This window comes from Sinocyclocheilus grahami, unplaced genomic scaffold (assembly GCF_001515645.1).
Source record: "Sinocyclocheilus grahami isolate Dianchi unplaced genomic scaffold, SAMN03320097.WGS_v1.1 scaffold48.1, whole genome shotgun sequence".
Lineage (NCBI taxonomy): Eukaryota > Metazoa > Chordata > Actinopteri > Cypriniformes > Cyprinidae > Sinocyclocheilus > Sinocyclocheilus grahami.
The window spans coordinates 2,815,368-2,841,324 of NW_015505227.1; the positions used below are offsets into that span (position 1 = coordinate 2,815,368).

General features: G+C 37.8%; 4 protein-coding genes across 6 annotated transcripts in view; 3 read left to right on the plus strand and 1 right to left on the minus strand.

Annotated features, from left to right (window-relative positions):
• Positions 1-960, plus strand: part of LOC107582937 (uncharacterized) — a 23,002-nt gene extending 22,042 nt beyond the window's left edge. Inside the window, exons 7-8 of the mRNA XM_016268961.1 lie at positions 718-768; positions 841-960. Of these exons, the coding sequence (XP_016124447.1) occupies positions 718-768; positions 841-960 (171 nt within the window). The remainder of the gene's footprint in view (positions 1-717; positions 769-840) is intronic.
• LOC107582896 (GTPase IMAP family member 8-like) overlaps positions 1-24,815 on the minus strand; it is a 34,984-nt gene extending 10,169 nt beyond the window's left edge. The window contains exons 1-4 of one of the 3 annotated variants that reach the window (XM_016268922.1): positions 24,570-24,815; positions 23,189-23,890; positions 22,469-23,050; positions 22,286-22,346 (exon numbers count right to left, since the gene is read on the minus strand). In XM_016268922.1, coding sequence (XP_016124408.1) covers positions 22,294-22,346; positions 22,469-23,050; positions 23,189-23,890; positions 24,570-24,600 — 1,368 coding nt within the window. In that variant the 5' untranslated portion in view covers positions 24,601-24,815 and the 3' untranslated portion in view covers positions 22,286-22,293. Of the gene's footprint in view, positions 1-21,137; positions 22,347-22,468; positions 23,051-23,188; positions 23,891-24,569 lie in introns of those variants that run through there. The other 2 variants (XM_016268923.1, XM_016268921.1) reach the window with 2 other exon arrangements.
• On the plus strand, positions 16,170-16,493 carry LOC107582938 (proline-rich protein 15-like protein A). The gene has a single exon (XM_016268962.1). The coding sequence runs from the start codon at positions 16,170-16,172 to the stop codon at positions 16,491-16,493; it is 324 nt and encodes a 107-aa protein (XP_016124448.1).
• LOC107582897 (cyclic AMP-dependent transcription factor ATF-4-like) lies at positions 18,044-20,892 on the plus strand. The gene is made up of 3 exons (XM_016268924.1): positions 18,044-18,208; positions 18,990-19,370; positions 19,453-20,892. Exons 2-3 carry the CDS (start codon positions 19,088-19,090, stop codon positions 20,427-20,429), a joined length of 1,260 nt encoding a protein of 419 aa, XP_016124410.1. The 5' UTR covers positions 18,044-18,208; positions 18,990-19,087; the 3' UTR covers positions 20,430-20,892.
• Positions 24,816-25,957: the final 1,142 nt, after the last annotated feature.

The window sequence follows — 25,957 nt, forward strand, 5'->3', positions numbered from 1 at the left end:
ATATATATATATATATATAATTTTATTTTTTTATGTTTGTGTGCATACATATATAATATTTAATATAATCTTTTTTTTTTTCAGTCATAGCTTATTGGGTACAAACATTTCTCCTAAACTATATTAAATAAATAAAAAAAACTATAAGAATAAATAAAAATAGACACAAATGAGAAACTGTTGATGTGACGTAACACATCAGTTTAGAGCTGAAAGGTAACAAATCGTGAGGTTTTGCCTGAATTTTGACTTTGCAAACTTTGATATGTTGAAAATCTGTGCACAGTTCGAGACATTGTTGAAGTCTCGAACTGTGCGTGAGATTATGCACGTCACATGTGAGTACGTTTTTTTTTTCTGTGGTGAAAAATCTAAAAACCAGATGACTAAAGCAGAACTCACTCTTTGCTCTCCATTTAATCTAATTCTAATCAAATTCTGTGTTCTTTCCTAAAGGCTTGTTTGTTATATTAAGTTTATGCAAATGATTGTTTGCAAAAGATGATTCTGATCTCATTTTAATCAAGTATGTTCCACAGTAGCAACAAAGACTGCACTAACTGTGGGATTTTGCCAGAAACTTTAATTACCATGGTACATTTTTGTAAAGAATGTTTAGGTCCATTTGGTTTCCACACAGTTTGGAAGCAATTTATCATAATTCTCGACTCATGAGAAACATCTCTCAAACTGTGTTTTTTACATCGTGACTTTCAGCAGAACGAAATGGGAGAAGCCACCCAGAAAGCGTTGACCCCTGACCTTGTCGTAATGCCAGCCTCCAGGCGTGCTGACTTCACAGAAGCAGATGCACACAGCTCTTTCTGTTCTGCTCTTCAGCTGCCCAGGCTCTGGAGCCACGGGGAGAAAAGCTCAAGGACAGGGAGAGAGGAGACCGAGCCCTCCGGGCCTGTTCTGGACTCCACTGTCAGCTCCAGTGAACAGCTGTTGCCCAGGTAACAGGATGGGTGATTTTATGGGATAATGTGGGTGGCTGGTGTTCTGGTGTGTGGTTATCTATGGACAGCATACACCACAGTATATAATTAAGTACATAACCAACAAGATTATAAACAATCTCGAAGAGGAGTCCACTACAATAAAAACACAGATCATAAACCTAATGAGCCCAAGCAGGAGCGTGTGTGTGTGTGTGTGTGTGTGTGTGTGTGTGGGGGGACAGTTTGACAAGCCGAGGAGATTCCACTTTGCTGCAACTCTCCAGATGCCATCACCATGGCTACACTACGCTGGGAACCTGACCTTTGACCTCTCACTAAGTGACCCCTGCTGTTTGTACAGAGAAACTCTTTAGTGACAAGCAAGAGGGAAAGACATCTGGCGATGTGTGTGTCTAGCGAATTACTGGGCATAATGGACGAATCTTAACTCCGGGGAAAAGTTTTGGACATTTACAATGATAGAGTGGGGTTTTGAATTTTTGATGCTGTGTGATGTTTATATGTGAGTGTCTAAAATAAGAAATATTAAAACGGCACTCTCCATTTCTACAATCTGACAAACCAGCATGTGTGGGGAAATAAGTCAATCAAAGTGCTATTTCTTTTATACTCTCTCACTTTTTTTCTTTTCCATATTCATTTAACATGACATGCACTTGTGTTGTGCTCTCTTTCTCTCTTTGTCTCTCTCTCTTTATGTTTATGACGCCTACATTCCTAATGTATGTCTCTCCACCTCTATTATTCTCTCATGCTATTGGACATTTCTAGCCACGCCCAATTCTCTCTCTCTCTCTCTCTTTCTCTGCCTGCATCTCAATTCATATATATAAGTAATAAATAGCATGCAAGATCATAATTAATGTATCTCAGATAGAACACAGTTCAGTTCAAAAGGTTAGGATCAGTTTGATTTTTTAAAATCTATTTCAAATAAATGCTGAACTTTATATTCATCAAGGAATCCTGGGAAAAATATATCACAGTTGTCCACAAAAATATGAAGCAGCACAACTGTTTTCAACATTGATAATAATATGAAATGTTTCTTGAGCAGCAATGCAGCATTTTAGAATGATTCCTGAAGGATCATGTGACACTGAAGACTGGAGTAACGATGCTGAAAATTCAACTTTGCCATCACAGAAATAAATTATATTTTAAAATATATTCAAATAGAAAACAGTTATTTTAAATTGGAAAAATATTTCACTTTTTTATCAAATCAATGGAGCCTTGGTGAGCATGACTGACTTTTGAAAAATCTTTAAAAAAAAAAATCTTATAAACCCTCTACTGTACATTGAAAATATGACGCCAAAAATGCACATATGGTTACTATTTCTGGTGGATTTTTGAAAGCGTTAATTCATACCTTCTAATATTGCCCACAATGCCTTGCATAATCAAGGAGGAGTTAATGATAGTTACTTTCACATTTTTGAGCCGAAAAAAGAAATTAACATTTTAATAAAATAGTTAATCTAAATAAATGATTCAGTGATCAAATAAACGATTCACTGACTCATTTTTAAACGTTGTTTCTTCTTTTCTGAATATTTCGTTTGCTGTTTGTCAGTATGTTTTCAATGTTATATAAATTACTTTTCTATTTGTATGAGTTATACCTATTGTTAAATTAAGTTCAATTTAATGCTGCCTTAATTTGCTTAATGCTTAATTTCTCTGAATTCCAGTGTAATCTGTCGTTAAACTGCTGGAGTTTTAGTCTTGATTGACTGGCAGGCTCAGAAGGAGCCCGGGGCCTAGTGGGCCACAGGGCAATAGTGCATGATAATATACAGAACAGAAACATGCGGGAGTCAAGCAGAACCCAAACACACATCCTGTCTCCTGCAGGACTCCCAGGTGCTGTGGAGGATCACATTTCCATGTTCAGTCCCAAGAACGCTGCCAGTCAACGTGACGAGAACTCGGAGCGAAAGACCGTCTGTGAGCAGCCTGGTGCGGATGCTTCGCTTTGGCTGGAGGCGCGTGGAAGATGAACTGTATGTTTATATAAATAAACACATTAAGTTTGAGTCTCGATGTTCCCCACAGAATCAGCAGTTTAGAGTGAAACTTCCCTCTTCGATAGGACTACACTGTAAAAAATTACCGTGAATTTAACGGTAAAAGACTGTAAAAATGCTACAGTAAAAACCTGTTAAATGGTTAACGGTAAATTCCCCTACTATATACGGTGAAAAACTGTATTGGACATTACATGTATTGGACATCAATTTCACGGTAGTATACCGTTTTTGGAAGTGAAAAATACCGTATAATTTACAGTGAATAACCGTAAATTGACATTCACAGAATTCCCTGCGTTTTTTTTATTCTTAGTTTTTTCTTATCAGTTTTGTATATTAGGGTTGTGTGTTACACCTAATGTTGTTCAATTAATGTCTATTGCATTATTTCAGTTTCATGTGTGTTATCGTGATGGTGTTTGGTGTTTGTGTGAATGATACTGTGCACCTTCCATATATGTTATTATTTAAAAGCTGCTTGTGATGGGCTTTGGTTCATCATGTGACTTTCTCATCACCTCCTGCATTTGGTGGTTATCAGTGTATTACAAAGGTACAAAACAGATTTCAGTACCGGTTTTTTACTGTAAATTTTACGGATTTTTTTTTTGTGTATGTTAATGAAACAACCTTATCAAAATGAGGAAAAAGGTACAATGAAGGCTCGGGTTTTGTGTTGACCCACTTCACTACACCTGACCGAGCTGATTTGTTTTATTGCCGCCTCTGCAGGGGAAAAAGTCTAAAAGATGCCATTTAAATGTTTCTGAACTCAGAATCTTATGTTTGATGTTTATTTTATCCAAGAGACATTATGCGTGTCTTCAGCAGGAAGTTGCGGTGGATAAAAAAAGAGATGGAAGCAGAGATGTTATGATTGATGGCTTCAGTCATTCAGCGTCCCTTCTCCACCACATCGTCAAAAACAAGTGTCTGTGTGTTTGTGGATGTCAAGTAAAGACAAGGTCTGGTAGCCACGAACTAAAACCTCTGCGAGAAGATTTTGGGAAAGATTTTGGGAAAGAATGAGAGCAACAGCCCTGGTCCTGTTGGGTTATTTCTTGGTAGGCAAATTTTTCATTTTTATTTAGGACACTCATTTTGTTTGCACTCCTGGTACATTTTCCTACCTCATAATCCTGGTCTATTGTCCACTCTTTGTCCCCACAATTCTTGTTTTTGGTTTTCTTTTATTCGTGATGAACAAAGGAATATATGGAAATACCATACTCAGCACAGTTTGCTCTATTATTTTCCTGATGCAACCATTGTTTACGGCATAATATGGATCGGAAAACAGGGAACAAGGGAATGGGATATGTGAAAGAAAGGGAGGATTTCATTCAGTAGAATAAAACAAAGAAAATTAACTGTCATCCTTTTGTCCTCCTCCTTTAAAACAGCTCAATCTGCACCCGTAGCCCATCTGTCAATTTATTTCCCTCTATGGACTATGATATGACATAACTTCATTCTCTCAATAGATTGACAGTAATTTCCTTTTCAATTTGTTGTGGTTCGAGGCAGTAATGATGACTGACGGGTGCTACTGCCCCCTGGTGGAACAATAGAAAACTGCAGCGCTTTAACCTCACGACGTACCTGTTGTTCATAAATCTCGCCACGAGGAGGCGCACTAACACAACAGACCACTCTTTCAATAGCCACAAGGTAAATAAAAACAATGTAATGCATGTGATTTGTCTGAGAGTACTGATATGTCAAAATTTAAATGGTGTCAGAATAATTTAATGAAAAGCCACTTTTTATGTTATTTAGAATTAAATTGAGACTAAGCAAATTCATGAATTTCAACTGAGAAAGTAAAATGTTGTATTTTAATTCTAGTTTGAGAAAGTTTTACAAATACAATAAAAATAAATTCATATAACATCGGTTTGTAGTTTATAGAGCACTTAATTTATCAGTTTGAAAACCTCATGATTTTTCATAGACAACATGTGGAGTATTTGCTAAAAAAAAAATTATATATATATATATATGCTAACCAATATGTAAAATGCAATCTATAGATAGTTGCATTTATTTAAGTATGATGGCATTTCAAAAACATAAAATATATATCAATAAATATATACATTTTAATGGTATCAAAATCATTTAATGAAAAACTACTTTTTATGTTATTTAGAATTAAATCAAGATTAATCAAATTTTTCAACTGAGGTAGTAAAATATGTTGTATTTTAATTCTAATTTGAGAAAGAAGTAGACTTAAAAATGCAGTAAAAATAAATTCATATAACATCTGTTTGTAGTTTATAGAGCACCCAATTTATCAGTTTGTAAGCCCCATGATTTTTCATAAACAAAATGTGGTGTACTTGCAGAAAAAAATATGTATTTATAACCAATTTGTAAAATGCAATCTGTAGATATTTGCATTTAAGTATGGCATTTCAAAATGTAAAATATAAATTAAAAAATTCATATATTTAATATAATATCATATGGTAGAAGAACACATTTCCCAAAATGCTGTAATTTATTTCTTAGTCATGAAGCAGGTTTACAAGATAAAAAAAAAAAACCTTAAGCAGAATGCCTGAGAAGTCATCGAGTGACATTTGTCTGGTATTTTTTTTTTTTTTGGATTATCTTGGATTTCTTTCAATTGCAATTGAGTAAATTCATCTTCCTGTCATTCCATTCCAACATCCAGTAGCCATTTCAATTCAAATTCCAACTGCTGAATGTTCAAACCAAAAGTCAGATATCAGAAAGAGGCCAAATGCTTTACATGCCCAAACTGTTCCTTTTAAAATGACTCTTGTCGGGCCAAATGAAGTTTCCCATCAGAAGCTATAAGATAATAATTAATGGACTGTGTGTTCTGCAGACTGTGAAGCATCAGATCTTGGCTGCCATGAGCGAACTACCAGCTCCAAAGCCCAGCTGGTGCTGAACAGCCGCATGCTTTTCGAGTGGGCCATGAAATGTGGCTTGTTCTTATTTAATCCCTGTGTGTATGAAGGCCGCATACGCTGCCAGCGCACCACTTGAACCAAGCAGCCCCTAGACAGAGTGCAAGTCCTCCTTAACACACCCAGCTAGGTCAGCAGTCAGTCATTATTATCCCTCAGCCAGCCTAATCGCACCAGTGGGCATCCTGGCATCATGTTCCTGTTCAAACTGCTGCCAGAGCCAGGGCTGGTGAATATTACTTCTCAAATAAACAGGACTGAGAGTCTGCCCTCTACTGGTAGGATGTGGAATTGTTATTATTTCTTTCTTTCGATTTTAATATGTATAGCTTGGAGGCGAATATAGATGTACAAAGGTATATCTATAAATAATTAAAATATAATTTCATAATTGTCTAGAGAATAGGAGAAAAAAGGACACAGTCTAGATAAAGTATAATAAATATACTGTATACATTATATTAGTGTGTGTTTATATATATATGCACACACCATTTAAGTGTTTGTTGAATTGTAAAAAAAAAAAAAAAAAAACTCTGGAAAAAAATTACAGATATTTTTATTAGAAAAATGTCATTTCAAGGGGGTTTGCTCTGCATTATTTTGCTAAAACATTCCCTGTCTGATAGTAGAATGACATTCGGATTTTATTTGTATGTGCATCTTGTAACATCGCAGGCAAGGTTGTTGAGGTGTGGATCTAAGTTCAGCAGTATTTATTTAAATAAATAATGTAAAAAGACTATTATGAGGATGATAATAGGGGAAAACCCAGCAACAAAACAGCTTTGGTACAACAAAGGCAATAACTGACAATAAACCCCAAACATCAAGAGCTATATATACAAAGGATAAAGAACTAAACTAGAAAAAGTTGAAGAACACAATCAGTGACCAAAGTGACAGAGAACATACTAGAAACCAAGGGATCAGGAACTAAACACAGGAAACAAGAACACGGGGACAACAGATCCAAATGAATATCAAAACAAGAGTTTACAACAGAAATAATTGAACAAGATGTTTAGCACTTATTTGTACACATTTGACATGTGGACCTTATATTCAGACATGTTTAATTCTACTTAGAAATGGAATATGATGCTTTCCGAAATGTGTGCTCTAAAAATATGTATATAATATTTATGTTTATATATTGATCTCGTCTAAAATTATCCCACTTTTTTGTTGCACCTCCAAGATTGTGGAACGGTTTGCCATTGATGATTAAATCCACTGAATCTCTTGACGCTTTTAAAAGCAGACTTGAGCCTTTTCATTGTCATTTGAAAAAGTTTGTAATTTTGGGTATGATTATTTAGGCTAGTTGTTTTTATTATGGTCTTTTATGTAATGTTATATGTAATTGTTTCTTTTTCTCTGTACAGCACTTTGGTCTACCTTTTGAAAGTGTAAGTGATTTAACATACTGCACCAGTCAAAAGTTTGGGCACAACAGTTTCTCGTAAATGTAAAGACCTTTTGATCTTAATGTTTAAATGCTTAAAATTAGTTTTGTTGACAAATATTAGTAGCATAGCCTATATTAGCCAGTGGATGAATTTCTTTACAAAACCAATATTTGGTTTATTCATTCTTTACAAAACCAAATTTTCATTCATTCATTTTCTTTCTTTCATTTATTATTGTTATATATATATACAGTGGGTACGGAAAGTATTCAGACCCCCTTAAATTTTTCACTCTTTGTTATATTGCAGCCATTTGCTAAAATCATTTAAGTTCATTTTTTTTCCTCATTAATGTACACACAGCACCCCATATTGACAGAAAAACACAGAATTGTTGACATTTTTGCAGATTTATTAAAAAAGAAAAACTGAAATATCACATGGTCCTAAGTATTCAGACCCTTTGCTCAGTATTTAGTAGAAGCACCCTTTTGATCTAATACAGCCATGAGTCTTTTTGGGAAAGATGCAACAAGTTTTTCACACATTCCTCCTTGCAGATCCTCTCCAGTTCTGTCAGGTTGGATGGTAAACATTGGTGGACAGCCATTTTTAGGTCTCTCCAGAGATGCTCAATTGGGTTTAAGTCAGGGCTCTGGCTGGGCCATTCAAGAACAGTCACAGAGTTGTTGTGAAGCCACTCCTTCGTTATTTTAGCTGTGTGCTTAAGGTCATTGTCTTGTTGGAAGGTAAACCTTCAGCCCAGTCTGAGGTCCTGAGCACTCTGAAGAAGGTTTTCGTCCAGGATATCCCTGTACTTGGCCGCATTCATCTTTCCCTCAATTGCAACCAGTCGTCCTGTCCCTGCAGCTGAAAAACACCCCCACAGCATGATGCTGCCACCACCATGCTTCACTGTTGGGACTGTACTGGACAGGTGATGAGCAGTGCCTGGTTTTCTCCACACATACCGCTTAGAATTAAGGCCAAAAAGTTATATCTTGGTCTCATCAGACCAGAGAATCTTATTCAGGTGTTTTTTAGCAAACTCCATGCAGGCTTTCATGTGTCTTGCACTGAGGAGAGGCTTCCGTCGGGCCACTCTGCCATAAAGCCCCGACTGGTGGAGGGCTGCAGTGATGGTTGACTTTCTACAACTTTCTCCCATCTCCCGACTGCATCTCTGGAGCTCAGCCACAGTGATCTTTGGGTTCTTCTTTACCTCTCTCACCAAGGCTCTTCGCCCCCGATAGCTCAGTTTGGCCGGACGGCCAGCTCTAGGAAGGGTTCTGATCGTCCCAAACGTCTTCCATTTAAGGAATGGAGGCCACTGTGCTCTTGGGAACCTTAAGTGCAGCAGAAATTTTTTGTAACCTTGGCCAGATCTGTGCCTTGCCACAATTCTGTCTCTGAGCTCTTCAGGCAGTTCCTTTGACCTCATAATTCTCATTTGCTCTGACATGCACTGTGAGCAGTAAGGTCTTATATAGACAGGTGTGTGGTGGGGGTAACGCATTACAAGTAACGAGAGTTACGTAATCGGATAACTTTTTTCAAGTAACTAGTAAAGTAACGCATTACTTTTTAATTTACAAGAGAATATCTGAGTTACTTTTTCAAATAGTTGAGAGAAATCAGATGTTACTGTAGTTCTCAAATAAATATGAATATGCATTAATTCATCTCACTCACAAAAAAACAAAAAACAAACACAGATTCAGTATTCCTCAAAATGAATAAAAGTAATGCATCTCAGAATATGACGCATACCAGCAATAATGAAATGTTAAACAACACAAATATCCTTTATGTATTTAATCCCATTCTATTTGCTTCTGACCTTCGATGATCCAGTTCAACCGTACTAATAAGCACAATTTATTCTAGACAAACATTTGTGTGTCTTTGTTTATTGCTGAAGTGTGTTGAAATTTCTTCTTCTGCATTCTACTGTACGGACGTAAATGTACTTTCCCTTCAGCCTGAGGCTTATTCATTTCATTTTTGGTGTGAAAGGGCTTTTATATTTGCCAAAAATATAACTTTTTAAAATTTTAAAAACAAACAAGCATGCCCTGTCCAGATTTAAAAAGTAACGCAAAAGTACCGTAACGCATTACTTTCCATAAAAAGTAACTAAGTAACGTAATTAGTTACTTTTTTATGGAGTAATGCAACATTGTAATGCATTACTTTTAAAAGTAACTTTCCCCAACACTGTATATATATATATATATATATATATACATACTTACTGTTATTCTAAAAAGTGGAAAATATTAAAAAAGTATTGAAAGAAACATACATGGCAGTCTTGAAAAGAAGGAAAAAAGTGAATCCCTGCTGATTACATTGCCAACATCCGTTTTATAGCCTCTTAACCATTAACTCGATATCAAAAGCTGATCCCGTCATTATTCGTCTACACCCAATCCAACTATATATTAGCTATTGTTCTGTGATGCTGATGTTTATTCAGGCAGCAGAGGGAGGAGGGGTCTGATGTGGGTGTCTGTGTGGCTGCAGGAGGGAGGAGTCACGCACCTGTGAATCTACACCTGGTTGCCAGAGAGAACGAGAAGGAAAGCCAAGCCGGAGAAGAGGCAGAAGAGAAGAGATAGACAGAAACTCATCGAAATCTGAAGAAAAAAAGAGGGTCCTATAGGGCGATGACCTCACCTGCTGGACTCAACTAGACAGAGAACTGAACCAAAGGATAGTGACCCCTCTAACGCAGATAACAACCATCTCAACAGACGTTCATTCACCTGCAGAGGTGAGAGGGGCTTTTTACTGGAATTCACTGGACGGGAAAACTCTTTTAACTCCACGGAACGTCATCCAGTTGCAGTTAGTTTCATATTAATGAGTTGACAGATAAAATTACTGTGAAAAATGCAGATCAAAGTGGAATTGATATTGAGTTCTAGAGAAAGAAATGAATTGATCAAATGGGAACTTATAGTAATTTATAGAGAAAAAGTGTACTGATACCTGTGAATTTTAATGACCTTTGGACAGAGACACATTTGATTACACATTCATAGCACACAGTGAACCTGTATCACTGACTAATCGTGCACAATGAGGAGCCTGAGATGTGTGTGTGTGTGTGTGTATTATTGCAATCAAGTGCACGCTTTGAAATGCAAAACATTTCTTTCAGTTGTGAACTCATTGAATTAAAACGAAGAGATCCCAACCTTATAAATAAGAGATTATTGCTTTAAAAATGATTCTCTCAGTCCAAAATTAGTGGTATATTCATTAGTGGTGTAATTCAAGTGGGCAAGAAACAAGCATCTTTATAAAATTAAATGCAAAGTCTCTTTGTGCCTCTACTGCCTGCGTTATTTGTTTAACATGTGCTTGAGTATTTGTATTCACACACAAAAGTTCCCTTCTCCCCATTAATAAAAAAACTTTCAGTTTTGTTTCTACTGGATAAATAATCTCACGTGTTTCTCTTCTTTCGGAAGAGATTTTAGCAATGTCTCAAACTCTGCTCAGATTTGCTAAGTCTAAAATTTGCAATCAAAAATCACAGAATTCAATATGAATTCAAACATTTCTCATCCAATTCTCTCAAAAGCAAATTGTTTGCGCTATGCTATCCACATTCAATTTATACAGTAGCTGTATACTCTTACTATCCCAGTGAGCAATTGATGTTGAAAAGATGTCAGTTTGACATCAAAAAACTGGTAAAATATGCAAATCAACCTGATGTCAAAAACTTGACATGACATTGATTTGATGTAAATTGAACGTCAAATATATCGGCCTACATATACAGTGGTGTGAAAAAGTGTTGGCCTCCTTCCTGTTTTTTACATTGTTTGCATATTTGTCACACTTAAAAGATTCAGATCATCAAACTAATTTTAATATTACACAAAGATAATGCAAGTAAATACAAAATGCAGTTTTTAAATGATTATTTATTTTATTAAGGAAAAAAAGCTGTCCAAACCTGCCTGGCCCTACGTGAAAAAGTAATTGCCCCCTAAATCTAATAACTGGTTGTGCCACGCTTTGCAGCAACGACTGCAATCAAGTGTTTGCGATAACTGGCAATGAGTCTTTCACATCGCTGTGGAGGAATTTGGCCCACTCTTCTTTGCAGAATTGTTTTAATTAAGCCACACTGGAGGGTTTTCGAGCATGAATGGACTGTTTAAGCATCTCAATCGGATTTAAGTCCGAACTTTGATTTGGCCACTCCAAAACCTTAATTTAGTTTTTCTTGAGCCATTCAGAGGTGGACTTGCTGGTGTGTTTGGAATCATTGTCCTGCTGCATAACCCAAGTGCGCTTGAGCTTGAGGTCACAAACTGATGGCCGGACATTCTCCTTCAGGATTTTCTGATAGAGTGCAGAATTCATGGTTCCGTCAATTACGGCAAGTTATCCAGGTCCAGAAGCTGCAAGGCAGCCCCAGACCATCACATTACCACCACCATGTTTGACTGTTGGTATGATGTTCTTTTGATGAAATGCTGTGTGGGTTTTACGCCAGATGTAACGGGACACACACCTTCCAAAAAGTTAAACTTTTGTCTCATCAGTCCACAGAATATTTGCCCAAAAGTCTTGGGGATAATCAAGATATTTTTTGGCAAATGAGAGACGAGCCTTTGTGTTCTTTTTGGTCAGCAGTGGCTTTTGCCTTGGAACACTCCCATGGATGCCGTTTTTGCCCCATTAAACCAATTTCAGTGTGGGATTAACTTCCTATTTTCACTCAATTATCACTGGAAGAAATTGCTGTCCATACTGAATTTAAAATGACGTTACAGCATCTTGATCAAGTCTTGACTAATATTTGACGTCAAATGGATATCAAGGTGCCCGCTGGGATAGATCAGCAACTGTCATTTATGTGTATATTTGTTATTTCTCAATGAATCTTTGGAGAAACATCTGAGACCACTTTGATCATTTAGATCAACAAATGGTCTCCCAAACTTTCAAAGAGTAACTTCTGAGCAGCAAAATTTTCTTCTTGGGAAACTTGGGACCAATTTCCTTTTTGTGTATTGGTGGGGTATGCCTTTATTTTTATTGTTATTCCAGTCTTACACTCTTTAGAAACAGGTGCTTATTTCTAAAGGGTGTGAGTGTAAAACAACAGATACAGACCAATACATGTTTTGGGCCTGCAAGAAGGGTCAAACACAAGAAAATTTTTCCTGCAGTTCTTCTGATTACCACAATCCTGTCTTTTGCTCTACTTTTACTCATTATGTACCACAACTCTCTCAGAGTGTGACTGTTCCCGGGGCGAAGCCCTGAGGACCTCCAGTTAACACCTGATGTTTTTTCCAACCAACCGACAGGAATAATTAATTAATCAAGATGTCTACAGAGATTTCGATTTCTCGTGGGAGCTTCTGTTGAAACTAAATGTACTTTGTGTCGTTATTATTGTGATGCCTGTAATAAATTGAAATGCTTTTGCAAGTAATTAACGCTGTCCAAAATTCGCGTGACAAGACAAATCAGAAGTTTGATTTTCCAAAGTAATTGTTTTCATACATTATCGAGATCTGTCAATCTTATCAAATCCTCGAATAATCAGCACACAGAACGTTCCTGATGGCCATTGACATGTTTCCGGAAAAGCACTGGCTTTTCCTTCTGAACAATGAGTTCATTAACCCTTATCATTATTTTTATCTTTATATGAAAACCACATGCATAACAGCATGAAGTGCGTAAGCCCATGTGCTTTGCCTAAAAGTTCCCCTGGCAAAAGAAAATCTTCCTTATCCAATGCAAAGAGAAATCTTCCTTATCCAAATCCTGGCGAAACCATAATATTCCCCATGCCTAATATTAGTGCATTGGGGTGCATTAATATTACAGAACGTTTCAAAATCTGTGTTTGTATTAGAAATCACAATTTGAACTACAGTTGCAAGATATAAATTTGCACACACACAAAAAAAAGACTGTATGCAGTTTAGTAAGTGTTGACATCACTTTATTAAAGGGGTCATATGATGCGATTTCAAGTTTTCCTTTCTCTTTGGAGTGTTACAAGCTGATTGTGCATAGATAAGATCCCTGAAGTTGCAAAGACTAAAGTCTCAAAACCAAAGAGATATTCTTTATCAAAGTTAAGACTCTGCCACGCCCCCCTAAAACGGCTCGTTCTAACACGCCCCCACATATCTACCTCACTATGTGGAAATATTAGCATAATGCCGCCCAAATGTGCACGCAAAGAAAGAAGGCGTGGTTTCAGTAACCGCAGTTAGTGTTGAAGCAGCCATGTCAGGGAGACGCTGTGTGTTTCTGAAACCAAATACTTTTACAGCATGCATAGGCTACTCGTTTTCAAAAATAGAATTGTAAAAAAATTAATTTTTCAAAGTTTTCAGTCATTCTACTTCAAAACTAATTATTTGTTAAATTTATTAGTAATTTCTGACTGAAAATAGTTTCAAAGCAAATCCTACACCATTTTTTTTGTCCAGTGTAATGAAATATGCTTTATTGTTAAAACCATCCGAATAAAAGGCCCTCCTTTTATAAGGTTAAAAGCGGTGAAAAAACAAGGCTGTGAGGTTGAAAAGGAGCTGACCAGCACCACCTGATCTTTGTTTGCTCTCGTAAACATAAAAGCAGCAGCAAGAGTCATAAAGCCCTGAGAGAGCGAGCAGAAATTAGCATACTGTATGAAAATGACCACTCTGTTGCTAAGCAACAGAGCCAAGCCTTTCCTGTGAATGGATAATGCCACACGCTACAGCAGTTTTGAGTGAATCTGAGTGTGGGAGTTGATTTTCACATTTCACAGAAGGCTGATTCAGTTCGAGATATGATAATGGACAGTGAAGCAGTTTCATTTGGACAGTGTTCCGCCATGTATACTGGATGCTTGCTTTTATTGTAATGGTTTATTTCAAAGCAGCCATTCTAGCTTGTGTATGAACCAACCTTAAATGCACTCTGGACTGTGAACTCTTAACATGTGAATGGGTCATTTAAAATCACGTGAGTGAATGAATGAATCATGTAAAATCCATTTGTAGTGTGAGCAAAGCAACAACACTCTGAACATTATGGCTGAAATGAAACCAGCTGCATCATTGAGACCTGAGAAGTGAAGTCCAAGAGGTCAGATATAATAATGAATTCAGTTTGTGGCCTGCATGGAGACTGTGGATAAAAAAAGCTTTACAAATTTCTGCAGAATTAGGCTCATACATGTTTATGAAATATTTTGGCTAATACGAATGTTCTTTCAGCTCAATTTGATATTTTGCCACATTATTAGGTCCATTAAAAAAATTATAAATAGTGACATATACAGTTTTATATACTGTATATTGAAGTACAAATGTACATTATCGTTTAAAAGTTTGGAGTCAGTATTTAAATTAATGTATTTATTCATCAAGGACACATTAAAATGATGAAAAGTGACAAAAAATATTTTTACATTGTTACAAAGAATTTATATTTTAAATAAATTCTGTTATTTTAAACTTTATATTCATCAAAGTATCCTGGAAAAAAGTATCAGTGTTTCCACAAAAATGTTAATCAGCACAACTGTTTTCAGCATAATAATAATAATAATAATAATAAATGTTACTTCAGCAGCAAATTTCAGCTCAATTTGATATTTTGCCACATTATTAGGTCCATTAAAAAAATTATAAATAGTGACATATACAGTTTTATATACTGTATATTGAAGTACAAATGTACATTATCGTTTAAAAGTTTGGAGTCAGTATTTAAATTAATGTATTTATTCATCAAGGACACATTAAAATGATGAAAAGTGACAAAAAATACTTTTACATTGTTACAAAGAATTTATATTTTAAATAAATTCTGTTATTTTAAACTTTATATTCATCAAAGTATCCTGGAAAAAAGTATCAGGGTTTCCACAAAAATGTTAATCAGCACAACTGTTTTCAGCATAATAATAATAATAATAATAATAATAAATGTTACTTCAGCAGCAAATCAGCATATTAGAATGATTTCTGAAGGATCATGTGGCACTGAAGACTGGAGTAATGATGCTGAAAATTCAGCTTTGTGTCAAAAGAAATACATTACATTTTAAAATAAAACAGAAAACAGTTATTTTAATTGTTAATGTTTCACAAGATTGATGTTTTTACTGTATTTTTGAGTGAGCATAAATACATTTACTACCCCAAACTTTTGAACCATGGCGTAAATCATCAATATTATTAACTCATAAACCAATACATGAAAATAAAATAAGCTATAGCCTAGTAAGCACTCTATCGTTTAACATTAGCATGGTCTACACTTAGCATTTCCATCCTCCTTGCATATAGTGTGTGAAATTTGAGGCTTGTAACCGAAGCTCTACTAGGCATACCTCTACCATATGGTGCGTACTGAATTACACTAAAAAATTCATTAGCGGCTGCCCCTTATAATGTAAGACACAGATCTTACATTAGCATTAGCTCACACCCTCAGGGCTACATATAGTGTGTGAAATTTGAGGCTTGTAACCGAAGCTCTACTAGGCATACCTCTACCATATGGTGCTTACTAAATTACACTAAAAAATTCATTAGCGGCTGCCCCTTATAATGTAAGACACAGATCTTACATTAGCATTAGCTCACACCCTCAGGGCTCAGCTTACACATTCTGACTATTCTTATTACTCGTGTTCAAAAGTAACAAAAAACAGTATGTTTATAGTTCCTTTTCTTATTTAGGCCTACTGTTTGGTGTTTAGTCAAAAATATAACACTCTCTCATTCTGTCCCGCTTGCAGAGCTATCCAAGTCTGTTTTCATCTAAATGGCGACCGCAGAGCCTGCACCAGCCTGGTGGAAACTGACTTTCCTGCGTAAGAAGAAATCGGAGCCGAAAGTGTTGTACGAAATCCCTGGAGACCACAGCAGCAACGCCGGGGAGACGCCCGGGACACCCGACGCAGCTGCGGACAGCCAGTTTAATGCCCGCTTGGAACGCATCGTGGATAAAACGGCGACAAAGGGACGCCATGTGAAAGTCTCACATTCGGGCCGGTTTAAAGAGAAGAAGCGAATCCGCTCTACGCTAGCAGAAAACCCTGACATGTTCCCTGAGGCAGAAACAACGACTAATAAAAGTGGAAAATAGAGTCACTGTGTAAACATAGAGTCACTGTGCATGAAGCAGCTCAAGAGGGCCTTGGCCTATGCAGCACTCTTCCATTGATGTCCTCTGTAGTTTACAATCACCCGAGGTTGAGCCTGAAGCTAGAAAAGGACCGCTGAATTAGTGACAGATCTATACTAATGTTTGAGAACAAAGACAGGCACAAACCTAAAGATCAGGTTTCTTCACAGATACGCACGGCAGGACTGCATTGTGGTCGTCTGATGAAAGGCTGACAGTTAGCAAATGTTTAGCCAAGAGAAATCCACTGAGAGAGAATCAAATCAATCATATATCAGCACAAGATATCAGTAATGTTTTGATTATTCTAGTTTCCTCTATTTTATATAGCGAAAACTACAATTGCAGCTACAGCACTTTCGATTCAATAGGGATATTACCAGCAATAATATGCTACTATATTAAAAGATCATAGAGAGATGTTTATTCAAAATGTATAATATATTGTAATTATATAAAATATTGTTATTATCATTATTTAAAAAAAAAAAAGGTAGAAGTGTCTGAATGTGACGTTATAGCTTTTGACCACCAACTAGACCAAAATATCTGTTTTAAATAGATGTGCCTGTGTTGCTTGCTTGATATTGTACATCGTATATAAAATTTAATCTGAACATGGTGGGGCTTTTCCATTTTGATTATTGTGTTTTTTATGTTGAAAGAAATTGTCAAATATTTGTACACTGCCTAATGAAATAGTTGGCTTAGCTGGGAGTTGAACTTGAAATTTGAACAAAATCACGTGTTGTTTTTAAATATACATCTCTAGAAAATAAATGAATGCATTCAAGATGGGAGCTGTCTTTTATCGTGTAGTCTATCTTTCTGTGTTTTTCATATGCATCATTGAAACAGGATCACTAAACCTATATGTAAACAACTACACATATTCCTGCTTGTACTGACTGGCTGTTCCAATTCTCTTTTGTTTCTACCTAAGCTTAATACAGCCTCTTTCGTCCTTTTATTCAGTTTGTTCCACCAAGAGCAATGGTCTTTTCTTCCCCCCAAAACAATAATTCCCGTAAACACAACTGAGACTAAACTAGTTTAATTTTCGTCCAGCAGAGAGCGATGGAGCCAACACTACATACGGGGAATGTGGACAACCTTCCCTGAAATGACTCATGCGTTCATGTTTGTTTTGATAGACGTTGTGCTGACGAATCACGACACATTTGTTTGTCAATCTATCGACTGATAGACATATAATGTTGATATCCATTTGATATCAGTCGGGCTCTGATTATATCTTTACAATACTCTGTCCAATGCCAATATCATTATTTTTTCCTCATTTGACATAATCAAAAAGGCTCCTAAATATCACAAAATATATTTGAATAGATATGAGAAGTTTTAATAGTTATTTTTGATACTAATCATGATATAAATTGACTAACACAAGGGATCTATATGCTGTCTGCGCCCAGTAACACAAAACAAAGCGCTCTGGCGGACGGATACAGCTGAGCTGCACCGCGGCCCTATATAAACGTGAACGCGACGTCATCACCCGCAGATCTGTTCCTCTTCTCTCTGATTTGTTGTTGTTATCCGAGCGATTGTGCTTTTCGCCGAAATGGCCGTGTGATCTGTGCCTGTAGACAGCGCGCAAACTCCTCAGTGCATCAACATAGTGCACTGCCTCAGTACATTTATTGCAAAATGGCGTAAGTATACATTTAATTGTTTTAGTCTCACAGTGTCTTGTCGTTTAGACAGCCGGCGAGGCGGGAGTTGTACCATTGAAGTTATCATCCTTATGACCATAAATGTTTTGTACTATTTCTTGTGCGCCTTACAGATATATAGGGGATTTATTATTTTTAATAGATTTAGGAAAATGTTTTCCGTGCGAATAATGTCATGACAACCGTCTCGAGCTTAGCGCGCCATGTGTCTGCCCGGCAGAGACCACATCAGTCGATGGTTTTGTAGTCATGTCTGTTTTAAAATGTACCATAATGTCTCTATTGTCTATAGAGGATGCATTTCTAATAAACATGATAATGTTTTACTCAAATTAACACGAGTTGAGGCAGTTTATTTGACTTTTCTTTGTCGTCGCGTCTTCTCTGTAAAATGGCGCACGTTCCTGAAAGGGGAGCGGCGAGCCCTGAAATGGCGGTGTCTTTAGTAACGTTACAACAGTAGGGCGTCCCAGTGTCTTTGAACAAAAATGACATTTTCAGTTCATTTTAATATTTTTGAAAACCAGTGAGCTTGTGCTTCTGATAAATTGGAGTTGAGCGTTTATAAATAGAACCTAGTCTGCTGACTGTAAGTGATATAGGTGTAGGGTGTGGGCAGATGATGTCATTGTGCATCAGTAATAACTGAGTATGTTTTCCCCTTGCTTAAAAGCTTTCATATTTGATTGTTTACAATTATCATTTAAATTTGCTTTTATTGTTATTTAAAAGATTAACTACTTTTCATCTCTTTTTGCAGGTCCCTTGTGGCAACTCTGACCTTTGCTGTTCCTGACAGCACGAAATTATTTGAATTCTCAGTAGAAGACTCTCTGATTCCACTTGAAATAGACAGCCATGTCTTTGATGAGCTCACGGTTTGGCCCGGACGATATGGAAGTCCTTCTTTGGGACCCATCATCACCGATGGCTGACCCTCTTGGGTTCTTCCTAGATAAAGATGAGGAGGTTCTTCCTCTCGGAGGCGCTGAATCGCCCCTTTCATCTTTCTCTTCCTCTCCACTTCCCTCTCTCTCCCCACCCTGCACGCCTCCCTTCCCTCAGAGGGGGGAGAAGGCCCTGTCGTGTTTCCCCTCGGATGAGCTGTGCCTAGATAATGGTGGCGCAGACAGTGGTAATGGTAAGGTGTTGCAATGTATTCAGAATATACCTTCAGTGCTCTTGTTTAAGCATTCAGTTGTTTAATGTTTTTTTTGTTTCAGATCATTCATTCAGTGAAATGGATTGGATGACGGAGCGAATTGATCTGAGTGAGTTTGATCTGGAGTCTTTGATTGGCTCCTATGATTCTGAGGATCCACCCAGTTCTCCTGAGGAACTCATTGCTTCTCTGGAGTCACAGATAGACCTGGAGTCCCAGCCTGTAGCTTCTGACCGTAACCCTTCACCCTCTCCCCCAGCGATTGTCCCTGAAATTGATCAACTTTCCAGCCTTTCATTCACTTTGAATATTCCAGTTTGTACTCCATTTGTTCCCTCAACACCCTGTGAAGTGTCAGATTCCTCCCCTGTAGTCCCTGAGCCCCAGACCGAGCTCGATATAAAGTCTGAACCGGCCTCCCCAGTCCCATCTCCTTCCATCCTTCCACCCGAGTCCCCTACTGACACTCTTGAGCTTGGTTGCGAGGTGGACATAGCTGAAGTTCAGAGTCCAACCCCCGTTGAGATGCAGGTGCCCAAAATTGTCCTGTCCCTCTCCCCAAACCACATAGTTCTTGTCCTTGCTCCCAAAGAGGAGGCTAATGTGATGGCAACCCATCCAGGTAAAGTGGTTGTGGATAATTCCCCAAGGCCAGCCTCTCCCGACCCACAAACCCCAGCCTCTTCCCAGTCTCGATCTTACAGGGTGAAGCCATACCCTACACCTGATTCTAAGCCCACCCAAAGTCAGCAGTCTGAGTCACCTGCCCTCACAGGAAGAGTGAAGTCAGCCAGTGGCTCAAAGGTTGTGGTCGAGAAGAAGCTGAAGAAAATGGAGCAGAACAAGACTGCGGCGACCCGCTACCGACAGAAGAAGCGTGCAGAGCAAGACGTCCTCCAGTCAGAGTCTGCAGCTCTAGAGGAGAGGAATCAAGAGCTGGTGGAGAAAGCAGAATCACTCACTAAAGAGATTCATTATCTGAAAGAGCTGATTAATGAAGTCAGGAGGGCAAGAGAGAGTAGGAATATGAGGTCATAGAAAGAAATGGACAGAGGCTTGAAGCTGAGAGAAATGGACTGTTTCAGCATAGCCTGAAGTGCAGAATACTAGGGATGTTGGTCCTAAATATAAGTATTTCTTGAAGGGTTGAATAAATATTCAGTTCCCCAGTGTCTTAGTAGAAACAGTTTCCTTTTAGCATGACAGCTATCGGTAAAGCCTGATATACTTTTACAAGTGTTTTTTTTTATCTTGTTTATCTTTATTGTATGCACAGTATTATATATAGCAGTGCATTGTGTATTGTTGATTTTGTCCGTCTTGACATTTCTTAATTGAAATTGTGCCGTGTAAATACTCACAATTTAAACTTTCCTATTGTCTTTATTCATAGAAATGGTATGGTGTGCACTTATTAGATTATGTATGGAACTTTTATGGGCATTTCACCGCTTACCAACTATCTTGAAAGTTATTTGTGTGATAAACATTTAAAAAGACATTTGTATGCATTTCATGTGTCCTTTCATGATGAAACTGGAGCAGAAATTAGCTATAGTAGTTAACAATGTTGTAGATAACTATTCACAATCTATAGGTAGGTCATGTGATATGGATTTTTTGGGGATGTAGAATGAAGTGAGTATATATATTTAGTCCAAGGCAATTTCCACTATACTAATGGCATAAATCAGTGTTCATGACAGTCTTTTGTCAACTGTATTGTTGGCAGAAAATAAATGAGGGGTTTTGGTTTCAAATTTATTTTCAGTTCAAAGGTTTTCACAAATCTAGAAATTTTAAACTTGTAGTTGTATTTGACATGAAAAGCACCACTGAGTATGGCAATTTCACTGTAAAGTTCTTTATTAATATGAAGTGAAAAGCATTCAAAAGCTAAATTCTTTAGTCATTTGGGTGTCTTCAGTTGAACCACTTTTGAGGCTAAAATGTTTGCCCAAGCACTTGAGAATTCATTGCATATTACCATGTGCCAAAAAATTTGCAGACATGATCAATATTATTATGCAATAGTAACAGCCATGCCCTGAATGCTCAACACACATTGTTAAATATGTGTTTAGGTAGAATACAATGTTGATATCACAGTCGTAAGTATCATGTCCTCTGTATTAGTTACCAATCATATCAAAAAGAAACCCTGAATGTTCTTAAGGTGCTCAATTGCACATTCAGTTCAGTCTATAGAACAATTGTATACTTGAGAATCCAGCTCTATTTTAGGCGCACACAATCCCATGTAGTAGACTTTATGGCAGTACAGTGAGTATATTCAAACTACATGTAAATAACTACGATTACAACTTTGTAAAATGCAGTTTTACTAAATATTATTTTACATTGTTTGAATGTGCATGGAAAACTACCAGGTTGTATAAATACTGTACAATACCGGCCATGAGAGTCCTGCCATACAGTGGGGAAATGGATAGAATCCTTTAGGCCATTTAGTCTGTTTGTTGCCACCATGCGTTTTACATAACACTAAATAATCATCATTGAAACCAGTGCATGCATTTGGCAAGAGTATCAATATTTGATTATTGAGAATTATTGTTATTTGTGGTATCAGTAGCTCAGGATCAGAATGAAACAAGTAAAAAATATTATGTCAGGAAGTGCTACATGCTTCTAGCAAAGGTGAATGTCCAGTGACGAATTCTTAAGGAGTCAGAAATCTAGTTTGTACCTCTATGTATGCTGAAGGATGTTAACATAAGTAGAACCATGAAGTTAAAAAGCAGTGTAATGTCCAGTTCAAATTCAGTTTACATTCTGTTAATATGACTTTGGCAAAACAGTGTGAATGGCCTTATGGGTAATAAACAATTGGATAACTTTTACATTCCTCTAAGATTAGCATGTTATGTCACCTTATTCTTCACTGCAGAATGCATCTTCCACTCGTTTCCTCCTCGTCTAATTCTTGGTTCACTGTAGAACAAGGATGCAATGATTAGGTTTATATATACATGAATTATATTCACATGAACAAATTAATATGTAACCCGATGTGAAAGCCATTATTATAAAATTATGGAATCTAAAACACTTACATTTGACTGGTAAGAAAGGTTTCTCTCCATTCTCTGCTACCATCTCCTCTATTTTCCACAAGAGTTCAGTCACCTGTGACCTGTCCTTGCTGGCTTTGGTACAGTCCAGAACATGGTAACAGTTCCAGCAATGTTGCATCAGTTTCAGCAGCTCGCCTCCATCCCGCTGGATGTGATCCTCAATTGATGTGCCATACAGCCAATCTCCACATGAAAACAGCACCAGTGTGTGCTGACAAGCCTCCTCGCCAAACATTTCCAAGTGGCTCTTAAGGGCCTGTCTCTTTTTGGGAGTGAGGGTGGAGACTACGGGGATGACCAATAAGAGTGCATGTGGACCAGGATGTAGAAGCCCTGCCCCTAGTTTGATTTCTTTTCGTATGTTGCTTGGTGTGCGCTGGACAGAGAACCAATCCCAGCCTGGTGTGTCGACAACCGTGAGGCGCCGACCAGCAACCAATGCTTGATGACAGACAGACACCTCAGTGGGGCGTCCTGATTCAAACACACGACAACCCAGTAGAAGATTTCCTGCAGAGCTCTTTCCTGCTCCACGCCAGCCTACTAACAACACTCGTAACTCTGTTAAAATGGAGAAAGTGGGAAATTGTGAAAAGGAACTTCACATGATCAAAATGCATTTTACATGACCTAAGGAGACATTCTGCAATGGTACCACCAAACCAAAGGTAAAAGAGAATGAAATAGACAGGAACTCACCTCTTGGTGGGGATCTAAACATTGCTGCTGTCCTTTCCACTTCTGTACCTCTATCCTCTTCTCTTTCATTTTCAGTGTCTTCATCCCCAAATCCAAGGCTTGGCCGCACCATTTCAAAGAACCAGCCTTGATTCTCCTGCACCATCTCCTCCACTTTCTGCAAAAGCTCTGCAACCTGAGCACTTTTGTCCGAGCAGGTGTTATCCAAGGCATGGTACCTACAGCCACACCTCTCCACCAGCCTCTGCAGCGCTGCCCCGCCATCCACAATACATTTCTCCACACCCATGTCTTGTGGCAACTGGTCCGCACAGGTGAACAAAACCATTGTGTGCCTCCATATCCCGGCTCCCAGTGCCTGAACTCGGGCCCAAAGACCTTGCCAGTGGTGTTCAGTGAACGGAACTCCAATGGGAACCACCAGCAGCAGTGCATGAGGACCAGGAGAACATTGATCAGTGATGGACTGCTGATTCTCTGAGTCCGACTCGTCAGTTGTACTTTCAGTTTCCAGCTTCCATCCAGGGCTGTCAATGATTAGTAGCCGCCAGGTGAGTATGTCTACCCAGTGTTGTTGGTCTGTTTGGGAATTGTTGGGAGGGTTTTTCTCCTGGCTCAAGATGGTATTCAGAGTTGAGGTCTTACCGGAGCCCTGGAACCCCAGCAACAGGAGGCGCCGGGCAGGTAGAGAAGAGTCCTCTGCTTTCGAGAAACAGAGATGAAACAGAAAATGATATGGCGAGTGATTGAAACTACTTACAGTTCAATCCATACTGATGACATCCACAACACCGACACCATGTACACCAGGGGTAGGCAACGTCGGTCCTGGAGTGCCAATGTCCTTGCCAGAGTTTAGCTCTAACCCTTATCAAACCAATTCCAAGTATATAAATTGAAATTGTAGTCCTGGACTACATAGCCTTAATCATAAGCAGTCCTATGATCAGAAAATAACACATATTTTGATGGGTAAGAAAGGTTCCTGTCTATTCTCTGCTACCAGATCCTCTATTTTCTGCATGAGTTCAGTCATCTATGCCCTGTCCCTGTTAGCTTTGGTACAATTCAGCACATGATAACAGTTCCAGCAATGCTGCATTAACCCTAACCATTATCCTTATGATCTCATTCTAATTCTGATCCAGGATCAGAATGAAGGACTTTTGTGTGGGCATCTGCCTTTGTATGATGACAAACTGATCTAGATACAGCCAAAACTTTCCAGTCTGCATTAGAAAGCCCCTGAGACACAGGAAGCGCATGTAATGCAGAAGGGAAGTGAGTCAGCTGTGTGTGTGTGTGTAGGTGGGATTTGAAAGTGAATGTCTGTCCGACAAACTAGTAAGATGAATTGAAGTAAAAGTTTAATGTTACTTACCAGCATTTAAATCGGAAGAGACTGTAGCCATCTTGTGTCTAGCTGGAGCGTTGTCTCCTTACCTCGCTCTCTTTCTCCCCCTCTTGCTCTCTCTCTCTCTCTCTCTTGCTGTTTAGTCTCAGCAGCCAGTTGCCTGTGCTCAAAACATGTCTTTCTGCCCTCTCATCTCCCTCCTACTCTCTTTCCCTCCCTCTTCAACTATTTTTTTTTATTATACTACACCCTCGCAAGTAGAGAAAAGTGGGATGCAAGGAGGGAAGTGAGTACAAAAATATGTGGCTTGTGATTGTAATCTTATGAGATTGAATGGGCTGAGTTTGACAAATATTTTACAGTAAGCAGCCTCCCACAATTCTTGGGTAGTAATACATAGTAATTTTGGGGGTGGAGCAAAGTCTGTCATTAGACCAATGAAAACATGGAAGTATCAAGTTTTGCCCCACCTACCTAATTCTGTAGTATGACCTAAACCCAGCAGCACTGAAACTCTAGAGCAAGGGACACCAAAACAAAACTATAAAATGTCATAAATTAAAACAGAAAAGGTATTTTTATTTTATACAGCAGTCTGGTGAGTATAAAATAAGATAAATAAAGCAATATTTATATAATAACAAAAATGTAAAAATATTAGAATAAATAAAAACAATTAAACATAAAATTACACAAATTTGAAACGCTTTACAAGTTGTAAAGTCTAGGATTCTGTGTTTTAAGGGTTTGAAAGGGTTTCAATACACATTATGATCTATGTGACAAAAAGTAGTGCACAAAGGAAGCTCTTGCTTTGTGAATATAAAATTTAGCCAAAAATTGTTAGAACATTAAAAACTCTGGACTGTTGTCGAGCATTGAATCTGTTAAATTACTTGGGCCAATAATAAAATGTCAAAAGCCTAACGGCACTATACAAAGGAGACTTGAGAGTGAACCGTTTTGAGCCAGTGAGAAAACCATCTCTTTAAATAAGACATTAACAAAGAGTCTTGTTAGAGATGCTATATCCAATTTCATTTAAACTTTGTTTTAGATATCTCTGTGAAATGCTAGAAACATATTTAATAAAACATATGGAGCATACATATTTTCTGTTAAATAACATCCATACGCATAAAGCATTTATTTCTCTCAATTATCTGTATATTATCTTGCAGTGCCACTTTTTCAAAGAAATTAAGAACCTAAAACCAGAAACACTAGATGGCATCAAACCTCCACTGTGCCTAGATGTGGTGGAGCTCTGTGCCGTTCCTATATCAGAACTGTCACAAATCTTGTAAGCTTCATCCTGGATCCAGCCATCAGTCTTCTAGAGAAGATCTACTGAATGAGATATATATCTTATTATGGCGTATACAGAGGAAATGAGTTTTAATAGGATTCTGAGT